Below are 21,456 nucleotides of genomic sequence, written 5' to 3'. Positions count from 1 at the left end.
ATATGCTGCCCTGTCTCTGGACTTGATAGTGATTATATTGATTCCTTGTTGTTTGATTTGGCTGCACTTTTTGTAAGCTGCCTTGAGAATTTAATGGAAAGGCAGGGTGTAAAGTTCTAAAACAAATAGGACTCCTGTAAATATAAGAGCAATCACACTTCCCCAGTAAGATGGGAACCCTGCTTAGCAGCAGCCCAGAACTAAAACTAAACCATGTGCAAGGACTGCCAAGAGAAGGGAAGCAGGAGAATGCGTCTCTGAGGCTGGCTCCTTCTTTGCGAATTATGCTCTGTAGGGAGTCAGCATCATGTCAGCAAACAAAGTCAGTCCCTGTTCATTACCAAGATGCAACCGCTACTACCTTAAATCCCTCATTGGCAAGCTATTTCCATTCACCACTGACACTAGCATTGCCTCGAAGGAGTTGACTACCTGGGGATGTAGTTGCTTCTCCCTCAGCAAGCTTAGCCTTTATTTCTCAGCAGAACCAGGCTTGTTAGGGTACGCCTGCCTCCATGTGTAAGGTTTACTGTTTCATAGCTTCCCCCTCCCCTGCTGACAGAGGGGCTGGGCCATGCGTGATGTGGGATCCTCACACATGCTGTTTGTTGTTCTGCCCCTTTTTGAAAGTTTTTCTTTCGTCCTACAAAGAGGGGGCGGAGGGGGGGGGGAGGCCAAACAACTCTTTGAAGCCACTTGACTTTTTATGATTAATTGCAACAAGAAGCCCGCACAAGGGAGGGAGACTATTTTTGATTTATTGAAGTTTCTTTGTGAGAACAAATTTATAGCAGAGGGAAGCAGCTTCTGAGAGAAATATCAAATGGTTAAAAGGTTCCAAGCACTCTTTGATGTCATGGCCCCAGTGGAATGCTGGAAAGGATTGAGGGACAGGCACTGTTTATTTATAAAATAAAGATCAGGTACCTGCTGTTGGCATAGACCTGGGGCTAGGCTCCTGTTTAAGAGCTCAGACAGCCTTGGAGCTGGCCTTTAAATGCCTGCTGAGGTGATGAGAGCCCATGGTGTGGGGAAGGCTTCCAGGCATATTCACTCTTTCCACACACCCCTACAGAAAGGCACCTGTTTCTCCCATCGGAAAAGAAAGTATAGACTCTGCCTGGCTGTGAATGGGAAACAGCAGGATGGGGCCTGGCCTCAGAGACTAGGCCTCTGTCTCTTGCAAAGAGAAAGGTAGGCTTCAGCCCTTGGGCAATGCTGGACAAAGAAAAGAAGAAAGATGAAATATAGTGGTAACTACAGGGACAGGAAAGTTAACAAGACTGTTATCTCAGCAACTGAAGTAATGTGTGCCAGATTCCACATAAGTGTCTGTGATCCACTTCACTCCAGAAGCTGGGTCAAGTTCTCTTGGTATCAGGGATGTTCTCTTTGCACCCTTAGGTCTCTAGAAGTCCAGAAGCTGTGAATGTTAAAGCATCCGTTTTCAATTCATGTGAGTAACAAGGAGCTCTCTGGTTAACAGATTTGCTTTAGTTCCAATTGCCCAGCAAGGATATTACTAACCAGCCAACCATCCCCCTCAAGGAAGGGTATTAAGACGCCTTCGCCCACATCCTTACCCTGTTAACTGAGGAATCCGAGCTGTGCTTTACATACCAGCTGCGGCAGCACTTTTTCCACGTGCTCCACCTCCACCCTGGTCAAGTCCTCTGCCTGAGCCTGCCGCACTCCTCGGGCTGCAGCCTCTGCAAGACACACAAACAAGGCAGGAGACAGCAGGTGGGGGTCAGGGAAGCCAGCAGGAGTGGCCTTTAGGGGAGACTGAAGTCCCCGGGGTAGGGAAGGGAAATGCTGGTGAGGTTTTCGCTTGCCAGCCTTGTACATTAAAAATATACAATTCAGTGTACCAATACAAGAGTTTCATCTTAGGAAGCTGGATTCCTATCAGGCAGTACACTTTAGTCACCCAAGATCACATTTAACCTCCAGGGATGAAGGATCCTAATCAAAGGACAGTGCCCTGCCTGTACCTAGCACTGACTAGCCATGGAGATCTAGCCATAACTCATAGCTTGCACAAGTTCTAGGCCTTGTAAGATCGGACGGAGACATCATTAAGAACATTCTTTCTTTCTTTACATTAAGCTGTGTATATTCATGCCAAGAGCAGCAGAAATCAAATTCTGCACAATCAGAATAAAGAGATGGCTGCATGAAGTGTGTGTGTGTATATATATATCCCCACCCACTTCCTTTCTCCCAAGATTAAGATTTGGAGTTTTGCGCAACTTCATTCTTTCTACAAGGACTGAGATGCCAAGCTGTGGTCAAACCAGAAGACAGATGGCCAAAGGACAAAGACCAAAAAAACTCAACAACCTTTGGAAGCTCTGACTAGCCTTCAAGATTTCTGAATTTAGCTGCTGCTGCCTTCTGGTATACTGTGAAGGTGTGAATGAAAATAAAGATACACCTTTTTAAAGAGAAGTGAAATTTCATAGAATGTTGAGTTCTACACTAAGTTTCATATTTCTGCCATTCCACTGGAAGAGAGGATGCATTCCTTACCAACTTACCTCGAACAAACACTTTGAGCATTTCTGCCACCAGTAACAGGGCATCACTATTGACTGAAAGAGGAAGGAACAGTTACCATGACAAGCCCCCAGCAGTGCCTCTCCCCACGGCATAGTTGTCTCCCCCTCAACCTGGGACTAAGCAGGCAGCCACCCTGGATCTCTATTACCTCCAGTATTCCAGGGCACGATCTCTGTACAAAAAAGTTTGGCGAGATCTCCAGCTGGAATTGGCTTCTTTATTGAGACAGAAGGGAAAGCAATTACCTCGTGTTTTGTCATCTTTGAAGTGAAGCTGGAGCAGTTTGTTCACAGTCTCCTGCACGGAAAGGGAACCAGTTAAGGGGCGTTAATGGAGAAAAAGTGAATCTCCCTGTCTTTCCATTTCAAAGAGATCTACAATAGGTAAAGCAATATCTTTTATAAGATCAACTGCTGGCGTAGGAATACTTCAAATGAAACTGGCCCAATAAAAGATATTTGCTTACCTCTTGTGCCTCTTAGTCTCTGGGACCAAGACAGCAGCTACCACCGGGACCAATCCTCCATCCTGCTATGGAATCCATGACACTGGCCCAGCCCAGCATTTGTTTACATGGCTGAGGACTTAGCTCTTAAGAACCAGCAGGACATAATTCTCCCACCAACTGTCTTATCTGTTGAAGGCCACATTCTTGAGATGAAAACCACCTCTTGGTATGACTAGAGGCTCAATATATTAAACAATTTTTAGATAACTAATCCAACTACATGCAAATATTCATATAAACCAGGGATTCTCAACGTTGGGTTCCCTGATGTTATTGGACTTCAGCTCCCATAATCCCCAACCAAAGGCCACTGGGGCTGAGGATTATGGGAGTTGAAGTCCAATAAACATCTGGGGACCCAACGTTGAGAATCCCTGATATAAACAATACCTCAGAGGTGCTTTATCTGCAATGTTACATAGGAAAGCCACCAAGAGAGAAGAGCCCTTTTAAATATTTTGTTTTTCATTCCCCTATAACAAACTAGAACAGTCTAAAAAAATTAACATGCCCTAAAATCACAGGCCCACAGTTAGAATTTTGCCCTTGTGGATTAAAATTGGTGACTTTCAATTAACCAACTAGCTTTAATTGATTAATTTACCAATTAAACTGATCAAAGATTGCAGTTCTAGCTATGAACTGGGGTCCTGAATCGGGGATTGGAGGCCATGATGGGTGGATGTGGGCTAATAAACTGAGACTGAATCCGGACAAGATGGAGATAATGTTGGTCAGTAGGAGAGCCAATTGGGATGAGGTGATTCTACCTGTTCTAGATGAGGTTGCACTCCCCTTGAAAGAGCAAGTACGCAGCTTGGGGGTATGACTGGACCCGGCTCTGCTTTTGGAAGCTCAGGTGGAGACAGTGGCCAGGGATGCCTTTGCACGGCTTCGGCTGGTGCGCCAGCTGCATCCCTTTCTCGAGAAGGAAGATCTGGCCAGTTACCCATGCCTTAGTCATGTCATGGCTGGATTACTGTAATGTGCTCTACGTGGGGCTGCCCTTGAAGAATATCTGGAAACAGCTTGTACAAAATGCGGCAGCTAGGGTTCTATCTGGAGCTGCCCCGTGTGATCATATCACACCTATTTTGAAAGAGCTGTACTGGTTACCAGTGTGTTTCCGGGTCCAATTCAAGGTGCTGTTTTTTTAACCGTTAAAGCCCTTAACAGTTTGGTCCCGGGATACCTGATGGACTGCCTGCTCTCAAGGGTTGCTGCCCGCTTGATGAGGTCATCTGAGGGGGCTCTGCTCCGGGTGCCGGCAATGAGGGAGACTCGGTTGTTGTGCACGTGGGACAAGGCCTTCTCTGTTGCTGCCCCCAGACTCTGGAATGCTCTCCCAGTGGCCATTCACTCCTGACTCCATCACAGTTTTTTAAAAGCTTGTTAAATCTTGGCTTTTTATCCAGGCCTTTACATGATTGTTTTATTGCTGCTTCTGTGTGTTTTTATCTATTCACAGTTTTTGTATTTGTATATTATATATTTTAAATCAGATTTGTTTTCATATTTTTAGCTTAATACTTTTAATTGTCATTTTTATTATATGTTTCTTAACTTTTGTAAACCACCTTGGCATTGTTTTTAATGAAAGGTGGTATATAAATTTAACAATCGATCAATCAATCAATAGATAGGGATGTGCATGAACGGCTCATGCAGATGCGGGCAAGCAGTTTCTTACAAAGCAGGTCCCTACCTGCTCTGCTGCAGCCCTGCCTCTTTTCTGGGTGCAGCGCTCACTCTACCAAAGGCTATATTCCCTGCAGCCTGTGTGCGGGGCGTTGGCATGCACATGACTGCCGCATGTGCACAGTGGCCATTTGTGTGGTCAGCATGGTGTTGCTGTGGGCACCTGAGCCGGTTCAGTGCTTCCCAAAGGAGGCGCTGGACCTGTTCGAGCACATTCCCTAGCTATAACCCATGTACCTCTTAGCAGCACATTGAGTTTCTGAACTTCACTGCAGCTTTCTAAGCATTATCAGAATAAACTGACTCTAATTCCCATGAACGAATTCATTTCCATAACTTGGACAGTTTGGGACTCATGTGATAAAAGTTAGCTTCACGTTCTCAGTAGAGATACAATTACATTGGATCTAGTGCAGTGGGATTTCGATGGTAGACTCAACTCCTAGACTGTTTTAACAAGTAATTCTAAATAGAACTAATGGATCCTACTTTCTGCTTCTTTTAGCATGTGACTCTTGGCAAGAACTCCCTCCCATGTGTTGTTACTTTGGTTGGCATCCAGCTGTCAGTACATGGTTTACAAAGGGATGTTGCCCATATTTGAATGGCCATCATTGTGAAACAACATGGTGGCTGAGCAAAAGAAAACCAAAAACAAAACCCATCTGGGTCTCTAGGACTGACTCTCATGTGCTGTGAATTTAAGAACATAAGGCCTGTTGGATCAGGCCCAAGGCCCATCTAGTCCAGCATCCTGTTTCACACAGTGGCCCACCAGATGCCGCTGGAAGTCACAGGAAGGGTTGAGGGCATGCCTTCCCTCCTGCTGTTACTCCCCTGCAACTGGTACTCAGAGGCATCCTGCCTTTGAGGCTGGAGGTGGCCCACAGCCCTCCAACTAGTAGCTGTTGATAGATCTCTCCTCCAAACCCTTCTTAAAGCCATCCAGGTTGTTGGCTGTCACCACATCTTGTGGCAGAGAATTCCACAAGTGGATTATGCATTGTGTGAAAAAGTACTTCCGTTTGTTAGTCCCAGTTTTCCCAGCAATCAATTTCATGGGATGACCCCTGGTTCTAGTGTTACGTGAGAGGGAAAATTTCTCTCTATCCACTTTCTCCACACCATGCATGATTTTATAGACCTCTATCATGCCTTTCCGCAGTCGTCTTTTTTTCTAAACTGAAAAGCCCCAGGTGTTGTAGTCTTGCCTCATAAGAAAGTTGCTCTACGCTCCTGATCATCTTGGTTGCCCTCTTCTGCACCTTTTCCAATTCTACAATGTCCTTTTTTAGATGTGGTGACCAGGATTGTACGCAGTACTTCAAGTGTGGTTGCACCATAGTTTTGTATAAGGGCATTATAATATTAGCCGTTTTATTTTCAATCCCCTTCATAATGATCCTAGCATGGAATTGGCCTTTTTCACATCTGCCGCACATTGAGTCGACACTTTCAATGAGCTGTCCACCACGACCCCCAGATCCAGGGTGGATTTGATTTAAATCAAACTGATTTAAATCACGATTTAAATCACTAGCAGGGTGGATAAAAATAAAAAAAAATCCGATTTAAATTAAAAAAAATCAGATTTTTTTGATTTAAATCGGATTTTTTTTATTTTTATCCACCCTGCTAGTGATTTAAATCAAATCCACCCTGCCCAGATCCCTCTCCTGGTCAGTCACCGACAGCTCAGATCCCATCAGCGTATACTTGAAGTTGGGGTTTTTCGTCCCAGTGTGCATCACCTTACACTTGCCAACATTGAACTGCATTTGCCACTTTGTCGCCCACTCCCCCAGTTTGGAGAGATCTTTATGGAGCTCCTCACAATCTGTTTTGGATTTCACTACCCGAAAGAGTTTGGTATCATCTGCAAATCTGGCCACCTCGCTGCTTACCCCTGCTTCTAGATCATTTATGAATAAATTAAAAAGCACCGGTCCCAGTATAGATCCCTGGGGGACCCCACTTCTTACCCTCCATTGTGAAAACTCTCCATTTATCCCAACCCTCTATTCTCTGTCTTTCAACCAGTTAGCAGTCCACACATGTACTTGTCCCCTTATCCCATGGCTGCTAAGTTTCCTCAGGAGTCTTTGATGAGGAACTTTGTCAAAAGCTTTTTGGAAGTTCAGGTATACTATGTCAACTGGATCACCTTGATCCACACACTTGTTGACACTCTCAAAGAACTCCAAAAGGTTGGTGAGGCAAGATTTACCTTTGCAGAAGCCATGCTGGTTCACTCCCAGCAGGGCCTGTTCTTCTATGTACTTTACAATTTTATCCTTGAGGATGTTTTCCATCAATTTGCCTGGAACAGACGTTAAGCTAACTGGCTTGTAATTTCCCAGATCGCCCCTGGATCCCTTTTTGAATATCGGTGTTACATTTGCTACTCTCCAGTCCTCTGGTACAGAGTCCAATTTCAGGAATAAGTTATATATGTTAGCAAGGAGGTTGGCAATTTCACATTTGAGTTATTTGAGGGCTCTTGGATGGATGCCATCCGGCCCTGGTGATTTGTTAGTTTTCAGTTTTTCCAGACAGTTTAGAACACCATCTCTTGTCACTTCTATCTGTCTCAGTTCTTTAGTCTCCATCTCTTATTTGGTTTGTATCTGACTATAAATGCAAAAGTGATTAGGGGGATACACACACAGACATGATGATCTCATAAGCCTTCCCTTCAGAAAGTAGGCTAAAAATGTGAACATAAGTATTACACACTAAAAGCAGCAAAGTGTATAAGAAGAGTGGGGTACAAAGACTAGGGGTTATAGTGAGTTAATGTAAAGTTACTAAGAAAACATCTGTATATGTATTTAATAATATAATATGTGCTGCACTCCTGAGCTCAAGCCTCAACCATCTAAGGAGCCAGAAATCTGCAGCTTGGTATAGGAGAATCTAGCAGCTAAGTAATGAATACAGGACATGCATCGCATTATGTAAGAAACAGTACAGTATATTTGAGAAAGAAAGTTTTGTTACATTAACAAAAAATTGTGCAATTAAATTATGCAAAAAGTAAGTATTAGGTTTCAACTACCTTAGGCTTCAACTACCTTTTGTTCAGGAGACTAAGAGTAGAGATGATTTAGAGGACAAAGTTAATTAATGGTTTGGAGCACATGGCATGAGAAAAATGGAATGAATAGGATACTTTTAGCTTAGGAAAGTGATCTGGAGAAGATATAATAACTGTTGTTAAACGTCTAACAGCTTGTCAGAGAAAAGGGAGAGCCATCTTCCAAAGTTACTGAGGAATGGACAACAAGAGGATGATGATCACCTTTAAAAAACAAACCCAAGCACTCTTATCTTAGTTTTCTGTTCTAAGAAAACAGCAACTAACCACATGGCTCTTCTTTGATGGAGGCTTTGAAACAGTGGGCTAGACAGCCATCTGTAAGGGCTGCTGTAGAAAAGGAGGTTGGACTACACGACCTCCAGAGTCTCAACTAAAATACAGTGGTACTATGAAAACCCACAGAACAGAACCCAAGTACAACCTAGAAGCTATCTGGAAAAGCTTCTTACTTTTATGAACAGCCGAGTAATGGAACAAGTTACCCAGGACATTTGTGTTGATTTTTTAAAGGGTGACTTGGATGTACCTCACATTGAGGGGGGTTTGCTTCTGGAAGAAGTTGAACCAGATGGCCCAAAAGTTCCCTTCTCATTCAAATAATTAAACTGTTCTTTAGATGTCAGGTTCTCTCTTCCTCCAAGCTTAATCCAGATAGAAAATACTACCTTGAGGAGATCGGTGCTAAAAGAGAGTTCTTTTCAGCCAGCATTGGGAGGCTGGAGCAGTCTAGGAAGAGAATCTGCATAAATGACGGTCAGATGGTTGATAAAAGAGGGTTATCTTCATGAGCAAGGGAGGTTCCCTCTTCAAAATAGTTAGATCTGTCATAAAGGTATCTAGCTGTAACACTGCTGTTTGACTTTAAAGCTATCAAGAGCCTTCCTATTCAGCTAAAAGCCTGACTCTATGTAAAATTAGGCAAGCCTAAACCCTTTGGAATAAATGGGTCTGAGTATGACTAAATCTGCATACAATTGAGCTGTAAAACAAGCTTGGCTTGAAACACATTCTTCTGTAATTCATCAAGGGTATTAATACAGCTTTTTTTAAAAAATGCATACTTTTACACAAGGCTGCAGGTTTATGGGTTTTATCATGAAGACTTGCTGAAGGAGATAAATATAAGATTAATCAGGCAATAGCGCTCTCTGCTGCATATTTATAGAAATGCTCTAAAGAATTGTACTAGTTCAGCAACCTCACTTTCACCCAAAAGAATAATTAATTAGTACATACTGTCATTTTAGTAACTGAGCAAAATATCAAAATCATAGTGTATATAAAGACATTGTTACAGGATAGTTTATTTCCAATCCCTTTCCTAATACTCCTTAGCATGGAATTCACCTTTTTAATTGCCGCTGCCCACAGCATTGTTTCATTGAGCTGTTAGTCATGAACCCAGGATCTCTTTCTTGGCTGTTTACCATCAGTTTAGACCCTACCAATTTATATGTGGAGGCAGGATCCCCCCCCCTTGCCTGAATGTGCATCACTTTACTCTTAGGGATATTGCAATTCATATGCAATTTTGTTGCCCATCCACCTAATTTTGAGATATCTCCTTGAAATGTTTCATTCTACTTGGGTTTTCATAATCTGAAATGTCACCTGCAAACTTGGCTACCTCCCTTCTCACACTTGACTTCAGATCATTTAGGAACAAATAGATCCCAAAAAAGCTCATTAAAGGACCCCACTTCTTTCTTCCCCCTTCTGTAAGAACTGTTTGTTTGTTCCTGCTCTTTAGCCAGTTACTGATCCATAAAAGAGATCTGACTGCTGTTACTTAGAAGCTTTTTGGAAAAACAAAATATATTGGCTGACATACCACACAGCACACCACCCAAAGAGAGATGTGTGTGCATGGCTTGTGAGCCAGCCAAGAGCCCATCCTCACCACTAGTGGACCTGGGGGAGGCTCTGTACACACTCTGCTGTAAGTAATTGTTGTTGTGCCACTACTGCCATTAGGAATAATGCAGGAAATCCAGAGCTTAGAGCATCTTCAATAGATGGTTACTTAGCCTCTGCTTGAAGACCTCCATTGAGGGACAGCTTCCCCGCCATCCGGCAATTGGTTCCATTGGCAAGCTGCTCTTACTGTTAAAAAGATCCCCACCACTCATTGAGATCATCAGGAGGGGTCTGTCTTCAGGTGCCACCGGTTCATCTGGTGGTGACCTGGGATAGGGCCTTCTCTGTTCACTCCCTAAGTTCTGGAACACACTCCTCATGGATATAAGAGGATTGTCTTTGTTTGAGGCCTTCAGAAGAGCCTTAAAGACCCATCTTTTTAGCCTGACTTTTAATACTATTTAGTTCTAATTGTAATTCTAACTGTTTAATTGGTTTTTTATTTTAATGCAACCCACCCACCCCCCCGAGCCATGTTTGGAAGGGCGATATATAAATCAAATCAATAAATAAAGTTTCTCATAATGGTCAACAGAAACCTACTTGGCTGCAAGTTAGGACCATTAGATCCAAATCCTGCATTCTGAAGCAGTAGAGGACAAGTCTTAGCTGCCTCCTATGTGACAGCAATTCAGGTTTTTGGAAAGTGTCGTCATATCCCCCTTCAGTCTTATCCTCTCTGGGCTAGACATACCCAGCTCCTTCAACTTTTCCCCACAGGCTTTGCTTTCCAGTTCCCTGACTATCTTTGTTGTCCTTCTCTGAACCGGTTTCTAGAAGAAGCAGACTTGTTCTCTGTCACTTATTAGTGCAGGACTAGGACGAATGGGTCAAAATTACATGGGAGCAGATCTAGGATAGATGTTAAGAGGAATCACTTAATTGCAAGAGCGGTTTGACAGTGGAACAGTCTGCCTCCTGCAGTGGTAGGCTGTCCTCGAAGGGGTTTCAAACAATGGCTGGAGGGCCATCTGCAGTTTCCTGCACTGAGCAGGGATTGGACTAGGAGGTGTTCGAGGTCCATTCAAACACTAAAATCTTATGATTCTGTCATCCAACTATTATATTCATTTTAAATAACCTTCAAGCTTCCTGAACACACATTATCCTCTTGATTCTGTCTTTCAGCTGCCTTTAATTAATCCTCATTTTTGAGATATGTCCTCTCTCGAGATGAGATGTGAGCACACTGTACTTTCACAGCAATTTTCCACTTATATACATGTTGAATTTGATAACACTGTGTTCATTGTTCCCAGCTGGAGCAACACTTCACACTAGAACCTGGGCATCACTCTGGATTAAGTGTTTCCCCTCTAACCAGTCCCATGACCAACTGCTCAGTTGGCACAGCCTTTCATCAAGTCTAAAAATGTCTGTGGGCCACACTTGAACACACATTTACCCAGGCAACCTGAGGGTAGCTGAAGTCACCCATTATTACCATTATTTCTACATGCCCACCCCTCAGGTGTGTCTAGCAAAGTGAAAGTATTTGCAAGCAGATACAATATCTTGGTAGGTAGGCACTTGCTGATTTGCACACCTAGATACAGGGACAAAGGGCTCCCTGAAGCAGCAGGTAGGAGGGCTCAGAAATGCCACCCTAGAGACCAAGCAGCACTAGGCAGTCACATACAGCCGCACTCCATTGGAACGTCCTTGGTCCTCACCCCACACCGCCACTCTAGCGCCTAGCCTAAAAGGAAGCAACCCCAGTTCCTAACACCACCCCCCATCTCCATCCGGGAGAAAAACAACACCGCGCTTGCTGCTCCGGCTGCCCCACAATCCGCCAAGCGCGCTCTCTCCCTCAGCCTCTGTATCCCTCCCAAGCCCGATAGCACCCTATTACTAACCCTGGCTCCCCTTTATACCCGAGTCAAGCGTGACGCTGCCTCTGCCATACGCAGGGCGGCTGTCCTGGGGCACGATGGAGCGCCCTGGCCCGCCCCGGGCCAACTCCTTTCCTTTACCAAGGTCTGCTGTGCAGAACCGGACATGATGCCCAGGATGGAAACACCCTTCAGTCTGCCCTGGACTTCACAGCCATGGCGTGCTGGGAACAGGAGCACCCGTCTTCCCAAACTGAGACTGGGAGGGAGAGAGCGGTGGCGGCAGGAGGGGGAGGACGACGACACCCGGCCAGCTTCCCCACCCCGGTCTCCCTCTTCTCTCCATCTCCTTTCGCCCGGTCCTCTGGCTTCCAGAGCGAGCTCTCTTGACCCAACCCCGCTTTTTCCCCCTCCCGACCTTTTTGAAGCCTTTCGCGCGCTCTTCTTCCCTCTTCTCCATTTCGCAGGGGATCCACCCACTTCGCGCCTTCCAATCCGTCGCTAGATCAGAGACTTGGACGATCAAGATCGCTCCGCCCCCCAACACACAGCATGCCGGAAAATGTAGTCTCTTCCATGTCCGCCCTTTAACTTCCGGTGAGTGGCGGAGGCCTGCTGCTTAGCCGCCTCTGCTCCGTCGGGCATTCTGGGAGTTGTAGTTGGTTCCCATCTCCCTCTCTTAAGTGCCCGCTCCGTGGTCTGTCAGTCTGGCTCAGTATTCAGTAAGTAACGGAGGACGTGGCTAGGATCCTAAAGCTTTGTCTTATCGAGGGGCGAAAGAGGCTGGCCTTTGCCACGGTTTGGGGGTACAGAGGAATAAAAGTGAAATGAGTGGGGAGACGATCGGAATGTAACAGGCACGGCACGACACGACCGCTGATCAGGAGAGAGAAGGGGAAGTGTGGCTCGTCTGCTGCTGACAGCAGTGGCGACATATGGCGTAGGCAGGGGAATCCATAGGCACCTTATACTGAGTCAGACCCTTGGTCCCTCTAACTCAGACAGTATTGTCTACACTGACTGGCAGGAGCTCTCCAGGGTTTCAGGCAAGAGTCTTTCCAGCCCTACCTGGGGATACCAGGGATTGAACCTGGGACCTTCTGCAAGCAAAGCAGATGCTCTCTCACTGAGCCTACAGCCTACAGCTGCATCCTCCTAGGCATGTGTGCCAAAGTATTTTTGTTGCCTCGTTGCCAAATGTATCTGTTCCATTGCTGTCAATAAGACAGAGAGGAGAGCTGGTCTTGTGGTAGCAAGCATGACTTGTCCCCTTAGCTAAGCAGAGTCTGGGAGACCACATGTGAGCACTGTAAGATATTCCCCTCAGGGAAGGTCCCAAGTTCCCTCCCTGGCATCTCCAAGATAGGGCTGAGAGGGATTCCTGCCTGCAACCTTGAAGAAGCTGCTGCCAGTCTGTGCAGACAATACTTAGCTAGATGGACCAATAGTCTGACTCAGTATGTGGCAGCCTCCTATATTCCTATGTTCCTAATAGCATTTTCCCCTAAACTCCAACTTTGTTGTTGTCACCAACAGTTACTGGGCAACCAAGATGATCAGGGGCCTAGAGTACCTTTCTTACGAGGCAAGACTACAACACCTGGGGCTTTTTAGTTTAGAAAAAAGACGACTGCGGGGAGACATGATAGAGGTCTATAAAATCATGCATGGCGTGGAGAAAGTGGAGAGAGAGAGATTCTTTTCCCTCTCACACAACACTAGAACCAGGGGTCACTCCATGAAATTGATTGCCAGGAGGTCTAGGACCAACAAACGGAAGTACTTTTTCACACAACATGTGATCCACTTGTGGAACTCTCTGCCACAGGATGTGGTGACAGCCAACAACCTGGATGGCTTTAAGAGGGGTTTGGATGACTTCATGGAGGAGAGGTCTATCAATGGCTACTAGTCAGAGGGCTGTGGGCCACCTCCAGCCTCAAGGGTGTGCCTCTGAGTACCAGTTGCAGGGGAGCAATGGCAGGAGAGAGGGCATGCCCTCAACTCCTGCCTGTGGCTTCCAGCGGCATCTGGTGGGCCACTGTGCAAAACAGGATGCTGGACTAGAAGGGCCTTGAGCCTGATCCAGCAGGGCTGTTCTTATGTTCTTATGTACTGATTTCATTCACACCACCACCACCACCACTAATAGTTTGAACTGCACCTTGTTTATTCAAGGTGCCCCACTGATTTCAATGGGGACATTAGCAGAATTGGATTGTTAGTGGATCATAATCCCAATTCTAAACTCATGCATAAATTATTTTATATCAGTGGGATTTCCTGCCAAGAAAAAGTGTTAATCATATGCATGCTTATTTAGCAGTAAAGCCCATTAAGTTCAATAGGATGTATGCTAGATGACTGTGCATAGGATTGTGGCCTAAGGCTGCATATCTAAGCACAGTTACTTGTGAGTACATCATTTGTAGTGAGAAAACAGGCATAAAATCAGACTGCACAACTGCAGTCCTGAGCACATTTACCTGAGAGTGAATTCTGTTGAATTCAGTGAGATTTACACCCATGTAAACAGCTTTAAGATTGGGCTGACTGACTTCATTCATAAGCATACTTTATGCATATTAAACTGCTTCAAATAACTTATTATTGAGATGTGTGTGTGTGCGTTAAAATTAATTAATACAATGCAATTTTAAAGGTCAGAGATGAGATTAGTTTGGTTCAGGGAAAGCTCCTATAGCCCATAGAAGTTCTCTGAAGACTGACTCAATATAAATAACCAAATTACTTCCCCTCAGTTGATAATTTATCACATAATGATTTGCAGATGAACACATAAACTGTCCTCATTGAAAAGAACAATGTTTTGGTGGTCTGAGGTGATGTGAAGGTTCAGCTTCTTGTGTTCCATCTATAATGGCTGTTTTGCACATGCTACAGTTACTGTGTGATGTGCGAGATGTCTGAAGTCATTCTGAGACTGAAGTGTTAGTTGCAACTAATTTTCAGGACAGTGGATTGTGAATTTTCTGGCATACAGAAACACAAGGTGTCTTGCTTTAGCCTACAGCACTATAACTATTTCACAGACAACGGAGTTACTCCAAAACAAACATTCAGGGAAAGAGGCAGCAAGTTGGCCTCTTTGTGTTAAAGACTGGTTCTATTCCTCCAGGCTAAATTAAATGAAGAAATTAATTTGATGACACACAGGTCAAGAATTAGGCAAGGTTGCCAGATGTTCCATATTTTGCAGAATGTGCATCCCAGATTTCAGCATCTCATAACTCCACATAATGTGACAGAACAGCCAGAGACACACACTGAATTCCAATGGATCCTGCAGAACAGCCACATACATTAGACTGGCCAGGAAATTTTTCCAAATAGTTATTTACTCCTTCTTCACTACACAGTTGGGGTTAAGAGAATCTAGACAAGGGGAGAATTTACAGCAATTTCAATATGGTGACAGCAAGGTGCTGTTCATACAGCCAGCGACATTGTTCAGCTTTGTTTCATAACGATTGGCCCTTCATGCGTAATATATGTGTCTTTTAAGAGTTACACTTTGGGGTAGTATTGAAAATGGTTGTGTGTGATACTTTGGCATTTTTGTGGAGCCATGTGGCTTCCCCCGCCCTTTGGTCACATCCACGTGAATGCCTGTGCACAAACACAAACGCACCATGCAGTGAACAGCTTGGTAGTTTGGCATGATGGGTGCAGAACTCTGTGGAACTCTTGATAACATACTACAGAACAGCAATGGTAGTTTAAGTGATAGCTAACCAGAAAAGTGAACACTTTTAGTTTTTAAATGGATTCATGGCAGGCCACTGCAGAATAAATTAATACAGCACACAGCAGGTGCAGCAGAAGTACTTCTAGCAATGGGTAATGAGGTTGGAGACACTTAGGCAGTAAGCCTTGATGTGAGAAGAATAGAGGTGACATGTCCCTGTTTTCTTATGTGAAATGGTAAAGAGCATGAGAACTTGCTGGAGGGAAGGAATGCCCCGCAAGCAGTCAAATATGTCTCTGAACTACGGCTCCCAACATTCTGTGCTTCCCTGATAACTAGGTTTGGGAGGGGAAGGATTTAACTACATTTCCCATCATGCCCCATTTCCTTAGTTACAGAGGCTGAAATTGGCCGTTGAAGGGTGAGGCTGTTTTTCTAGCAACCCTCGCTGAGTGTTTGGAAAGTGATTTAGCTGCTTGTTTTGCAGCTCCCCCGAGTAAAGATGGGTGGGCTGCTGTCATTACTGGTGCCCTTGTCTGGGGCTTACTTCTACTCTTGACGTACGATTGCCAGAGAGAAAGCACTCAGCAACTTGTGTCATGCTGATAACCTCTGACTCTCTTGCTGTCCACCAGGTTACCCTCTGCTGCCTTTCATACCAGGATCTCCTTTCATTCCTCCTCTGGGTGCGGGGTATGAGTGACCCTGATGCCTGCCACAGAGATGGAAGATTTCCGGCGGTCCTACGTGAGGCTGTGCAAGGAGAGTGGTGCTGAGCCCCAGGAGAGTGTCCTGCAGCACTTGCAGGAAGCGACCGGGAGAAGCCGCTTGGATTTTGCTACACAGAGCCTTTCTGTGGACACATGTGGTGCCCTGGGCAAGCTCTTGATGGATGAACTCCAGTTCACTGAGGTTATGCTGAGCGACTGCATGCTGAGCGAAGAAGGTGGGGGTCCTTCTTGGTCCTATCTTTACCTGGGCCCAGAGAGTAAAAACTCATGTCCAGGGCCTCTTGCCCTGGTTTAGCTACTCATTTTTAAATTGGTTTTGTCATCATACACCAGGTGTTGAAATGTCGCACATGTGGAATTCTCTGCTACACGTGGAATACATGCAGGTTTTCATAAGCGGGGACAAGTCACTGTGAAGATTAACCAAGAGTGACTGTATTTGACCTTAAATCACACACCGGGTTTTGTCAAAACAATGCAAAATCCTTCCACTGACCATTACATGCTTTGCTCTCTTAAGCAGGGCTGGACATACGCTGCAGTTCTGAGATTCCACTGTATTAGTGGAGGATTTCTCATTTGGTGCAGAATCCAGCATCCAGTGGTGTTTGGTTTTTTGTGTGTGGGGATAGTGGTGGTGATTTTTGTTTGTTTTTAATTAACTGTACATGCAGGTTTTAAACATTGCCTGTTAATGTCCAGAGCTGGGGAGTGGGTATGTGGTGAGTAGAGAAGACCTGTTGCTTCCCTCATTGCCTTGCTGTTCTTTTTCTCAAGAGAAGATGTGCCCATGGAAGCCACTTTCCCCTGCAATCCTGTGCACATGAATCTTTATTTGCTCTAAATAAAGCCTACTGAGTCCAGTTCTGGCCATCCCACTTTAAGAAGAACCTAAATAAACTGGAATGGGTTCAAAGGAGGGCAGCTAATATGGGCAAGGGTCTGGACCAATTATGTGAGGGAAGGTTGAAGAAACTAGGTTCCCCTCGCTAGAGGTCTTCAAGTAGAAGCTAGACAGCCATCTGGTGGATTTCCTGCACTGAGCAGTAGGTTGGACTAGATGGCCCCCTGCAACTCTATGGCTCTCTGAACACAGTGGGATTTAATTCTAAACATGTGGCATTATGTTGTAAGTGAAGTATGTAGTAGGCTCACAAGCCCCCCCCCCCCACACACACACTTTGGAACAGCATCTCCCGACTAAATGATAGGCTGCAGTCCCGGAGACACACCATAGTAAGGCTTTGCTAAGAGCAGAACTTTCATTACTATGTTTTCAGTATGAAATTAGTAGCTTCTGACCTTTGCTGTGCATATCGCGGGCTAAGAGATCAAAGCTGTAGTACAAATGGGAATGAAGCACCCTTCCTTTGTTGTTGCAGGGGCCAAGCTGCTACTGCATGGACTTTGCTGCAACACTGTTGTGAAATCCTTGGACTTGAAGGTGAGACTGCTCATCTTCAAGCATTGCAGCCCGGTCAGGTCTAAGCACAATCCTTGGCCTTTGGCAACAGAGTTAGGAAAGGATTAATGCACAGAAAAATTATCCCAGGTTCCTTCCTCTTTATTTTATTGTCCCTCTTCCCCATGCCGCACCTTTGCAAAGGCCAGATCCAGAACTCCCTTTATGACCCTTGCAAGGCTCTGCAAGGGTGCCACGTGAGGAGAGAAGGTTGCCAGTAGCCCACTTCCCTGCACAGCACCTTTGCAAAGCCTGCAAGAGCTCAATCCGGAACTGTCTTCCGATCCTTGCAAGGAAGGAAGGTTGCTAGCAGCTCCCTTCCTCATGCAACGCCTTTGGAAAGGTTAACAGGGCCAGATTGGGAGTTCCCAGTCCAATCCTGGCAAACTCTTGGAGTGTAAAGGATGCCGGCCTTCCCCCCTACCTGGTGGTTGTGGAAGCAACCAGACCCGCTCCTGCTCTTTTGTGCTGCATCCTCCCATCCTCTGCCAGTTCAAAAAGCAGAGGGTGGGGAAGCTGGAGCAGCTGGAAGTGTACTTCCCGTTGCTCCAACTTGCCTATCCCCCCCCCACCTTTGAACAGGCAGAGGGCAGAATGTGGCAGGGAGGGAGGAGGAGGAGGAAAGACAGGGATGGTAGCTGGTGTGCCACAAAGGAAAAAAAAAATTATTTGTTTGTTTATGTTATTTGTTCGATTTCCAGACTGCCCTTACAGAATAGCTCAGGGCGGTTCACAAATATAATAAAACAGTTAAAATCAATCCATGATTGGGAGTGAAAATTTTAAAATACAATAAAGCAAGCTAAAAAATAAAACAATTAAAAACCTTATAAAAACCCGTTTGAGGAGGTTGCATTGGCAGCTGTGCATCCAGGCAGGGTGAGGTGGCTGGAAGCAGTGACAGATGTGCAGAGGTGGCCAATCTGCTGCCTCCGCCAGTCTGCCACTTGAGGCAACCCCCTCACCTCGCTTCGTTAGCGGAATGCGCCAGTTAGGAAGGACAGAATTCCTCACTGCGCCACCTGAGTCAAGAGAGGCGGGCGAAGGGCTGAGTGCAAGGCAGAGTGTATTACTAGCTCAGACTTCACTTATACACAGTCTGTTGTCTGTGCCAACGTTACAGATTGATCCCAGTTTAGATGTCATGGTTTCTTCCCAAAGACCGTCTGGGATTTGATTGGTTGGTAGATTTATTAAATTTCTGTTCTCCCATTCTGTTTGGAGAAGAATTTATTACAGTCTTAGATCAAATACAGACATCAATACAGAATAAAAGTAAATAAAATAAACATTTCATATCAACAGATAAGAAGTGCAGTCCACAATCATCACTGATACTAATTTGGCCTCAGGGGTCGGCAGTCAGTTGTTGCCAGATCTTAACTGCCACCACACAAAATTTAGCCACATTATAAGTAGCGTTTGCCTTCTTAGCTGATAAAAGGAGAATAACATTTAAAAAAAACCTGAGCATCCAGAAGAGCCTAACAGCAAGAATCAACAATGAAACAACCAAAACAGTAGCTCATAACCATTAAAACTGGCAGGAATTTTGAAACTCATTTTGAATTGCAGTTCTGTGAGGAGGCAAAAGAGCTCTAGAAAGAGAGCATTTGCAAGCATCCTCACAAGTCTCTGAGGTTCCTTGGGTGAACCCATGGTTCCAAAACTGATGTACAACATAGTGTCAGGTATGCAGCAGGCAGCTGACTGGGGTCTGTTTTGTTTCAGGGAAACAACCTACGAGCTGTGGGGGCTGAAGCTCTGGGGAAACTGCTCAGACAAAACAAGTCGATCAGAAGGTGAGCAGTAACAGGGAAGTGTGCTAAGGGTGTTGCTCCTTTGGGACCTTGCTGGTGGGGTGTGCACATGTCTGTATGAGACTCTAGAGTCCTCTAGTCTAGGCAACTGGCTGGGAGCAGCCTCTTCTGTTGCTGCCCACCAAAACCAAATTTGAATGAATGCCACACTAGATGGACTTGTTACAGAATGTGAGATTCTTCATGTTTTATCCACTTGGGAGGGAGAGTCAGGGTTTCTTTTTCAATTGTAGCTTGAGTCTTGCTGTACTCTAAGGGCTGTGAAGTTTCTTTAATTGGACCTGACTTATTTTTTCCCCTTAGTCTCACTCTAGAATGGAACAATCTGGGTGTATGGGAGGAAAGCTTTGCCCTGTTCTGTGCAGGGCTTGGAGCCAACAGTTCGCTCCAACGCTTAGATCTACGCAATAATCAGATCAACCACCAGGGGGCAGGAGAGCTGTCCATGGCATTGAAAAACAATTCCACTCTACAGGAACTTGGTAAGACTGACTCTCCCCATTTTGTCCACTCAATTCTCTCTAAATCCAGAGCTCTGTACAGGGAGGTGATGACAGCTGTCCTGGGAGCCTCATGATCCTAGTAAGCTATAACCATCTGTATTGAGAAACTTGCCGAGCTGACTTGAACCTCACACTGTGTCTCTACCTGAAGATTTCTGCAGGTCACTAGACTGAAGTACATTTAGCCTATGCCAACTGCCCAGGGACCCACTTGGCTGGGTCCTGGGATGATCTGTTCATGCATTCATCCACTAAGTGCTTTGGGGGCAGAATCTGCAGAACTGGGCACGATACTGGGGCAGCTGAACACACCTCTCAAGGTGCCAGATATATAGCACTACACCAGGGCTGCACAATTTCAGCCCTCCTGCAGATGCTGGCCTACAATTCCGGTCACCACTTGCAACTGGTCACCGTGGCTGGGGATGATGAGAGCTGTAGTCCAACAGCAGCTGGAGGGCTGAAGTTGTGCAGCCCTGCACTACACCGCGTCTGTTCAAAAAAAGATATTCTTTGGCCCATGTATGAGTGAGCCAAGCACAGAAATGTGAAACTGCAGACACCACCTTAGTGGCCCCTTCCATGCTGCTTGGCCTGGAACCTTTGGCCTCTGGGCTCTATGGGTTGCCCGGCGTAAGCAATGTTTGGTCTTATACTCTCAGGTCTCCCCACTCATATGAGCCACGTGTGATGCTCTGCTTTTCCCTTAGATCTTCGCTGGAATAACATTGGGCTCCTGGGGGGCCGCGCTCTCCTGAATTGTCTGCATAGCAACCGAGCCCTCCGACAACTAGAACTGGCTGGGAACAACGTGCCCAGTGACATCCTGAAGGCTGTAGGTGAGCAAGTGTGCCAACTCCCTCTCTGCTTTGAGTTCTAGATTGTGCTGCTGAAGCAGGTCAGTGGCACCTGACCCTCTTCCTTCTCCAACGGAGGGAATTAACAACAGGGTGGACAAGAGGATGCCGCCCAGTGTGTGTAACCAAGGAAAATGCAAACCGTGGATCTTTGGAGAGATTCTCAACTCTTTCTTTGGCGCAGGATGCAGAGGAAGCATGCCAGTGGCCACTGCTGAATTTCCTGTTGGTGGCTTGGTGTCAAAAATGTCAATACCTGTTTACTATGGTTATTTTATTTGTGTTTTCAACTTTGGCAATCACCTTGTGAAGATTTTATCTCACCAGGCAGGGTATAAATACTTAAAATAAACAATCAATGCTTCTGGCAACTCCAGCAGGGAATGTGGAAGAAAGGATTTCATGACAGCTTCTCTCTTTGGCCCAGATCAAGCCATGGAGCACAACCAAGAGCGTCAGAGCATCCTTTGCAAGAGTCGGAACAGGACGCAGGTGCTCAGCAAAGAGGTGCTGTCTTTGAAGGAGGAGAAAGCTAAACAGGTTGGTTAGCCTGACTGCAGTCTCTAAGGATGTACTGATCAGAGGGATAGGAAGTGGGAGAGTTGTCCTTCCTCCTGGCTGGCTTCAGGGACAGCACTACAGAGACCTCTGCATTGCTCAGGTGCTCCTAGGAATTGAAAGGTTTCCATTCCACAGTGCTGGAGGGCGGTCAGTAGTCCTGCACTTCTAACCTTCCTTGCCGTTCCTTCTGAGC

At 45.5% G+C, this 21,456-nt stretch overlaps 2 protein-coding genes across 9 annotated transcripts in view; one reads left to right on the top strand and one right to left on the bottom strand.

Annotated features, from left to right (window-relative positions):
• Positions 1-737: 737 nt before the first annotated feature.
• On the bottom strand, positions 738-12,203 carry CENPX (centromere protein X). Of its 4 annotated transcripts, none has more exons than XM_053294491.1 (5): positions 12,039-12,192; positions 2,808-2,859; positions 2,541-2,594; positions 1,584-1,709; positions 738-1,423 (listed from the first exon to the last, which is right to left on the bottom strand). In XM_053294491.1, the coding sequence occupies exons 1-4, from the start codon at positions 12,078-12,080 to the stop codon at positions 1,588-1,590; spliced, it is 270 nt and encodes an 89-aa protein (XP_053150466.1). In that variant the 5' UTR covers positions 12,081-12,192; the 3' UTR covers positions 738-1,423; positions 1,584-1,587. The 4 variants fall into 4 exon arrangements, with proteins under 4 accessions (XP_053150466.1, XP_053150468.1, XP_053150467.1 ...); XM_053294493.1 differs by having other exon boundaries at positions 1,621-1,709; positions 12,039-12,191; XM_053294492.1 differs by lacking the exon at positions 12,039-12,192 and adding an exon at positions 11,762-12,028.
• LRRC45 (leucine rich repeat containing 45) overlaps positions 12,132-21,456 on the top strand; it is a 23,286-nt gene continuing 13,961 nt past the window's right edge. The window contains exons 1-7 of one of the 5 annotated variants that reach the window (XM_053294469.1): positions 12,132-12,217; positions 15,965-16,275; positions 17,443-17,504; positions 19,254-19,324; positions 19,646-19,824; positions 20,556-20,684; positions 21,130-21,242. In XM_053294469.1, the coding sequence (XP_053150444.1) occupies positions 16,038-16,275; positions 17,443-17,504; positions 19,254-19,324; positions 19,646-19,824; positions 20,556-20,684; positions 21,130-21,242 (792 nt within the window). In that variant the 5' untranslated portion in view covers positions 12,132-12,217; positions 15,965-16,037. The other 4 variants (XM_053294468.1, XM_053294472.1, XM_053294470.1 and 1 more) reach the window with 4 other exon arrangements.

The sequence above is a fragment of the Hemicordylus capensis genome, chromosome 2, assembly GCF_027244095.1.
Source record: "Hemicordylus capensis ecotype Gifberg chromosome 2, rHemCap1.1.pri, whole genome shotgun sequence".
Lineage (NCBI taxonomy): Eukaryota > Metazoa > Chordata > Lepidosauria > Squamata > Cordylidae > Hemicordylus > Hemicordylus capensis.
Note: the sequence above shows the minus strand (reverse complement) of the source record. Positions and strands in the feature narration are given on the sequence as shown.

Coding starts and splice junctions, on each gene's coding strand:
- CENPX (XM_053294491.1), bottom strand. CDS start 12,080: ATGGAGAAGAGGGAAGAAGAGCGCGCGAAAGGCTTCAAAAAG. Junction 2,595..2,807: donor CAAAGATGACAAAACACGAG/GTAATTGCTTTC, acceptor TTCCTCTTTCAG/TCAATAGTGATGCCCTGTTA. Junction 1,710..2,540: donor GCTCAAAGTGTTTGTTCGAG/GTAAGTTGGTAA, acceptor TGTGTCTTGCAG/AGGCTGCAGCCCGAGGAGTG.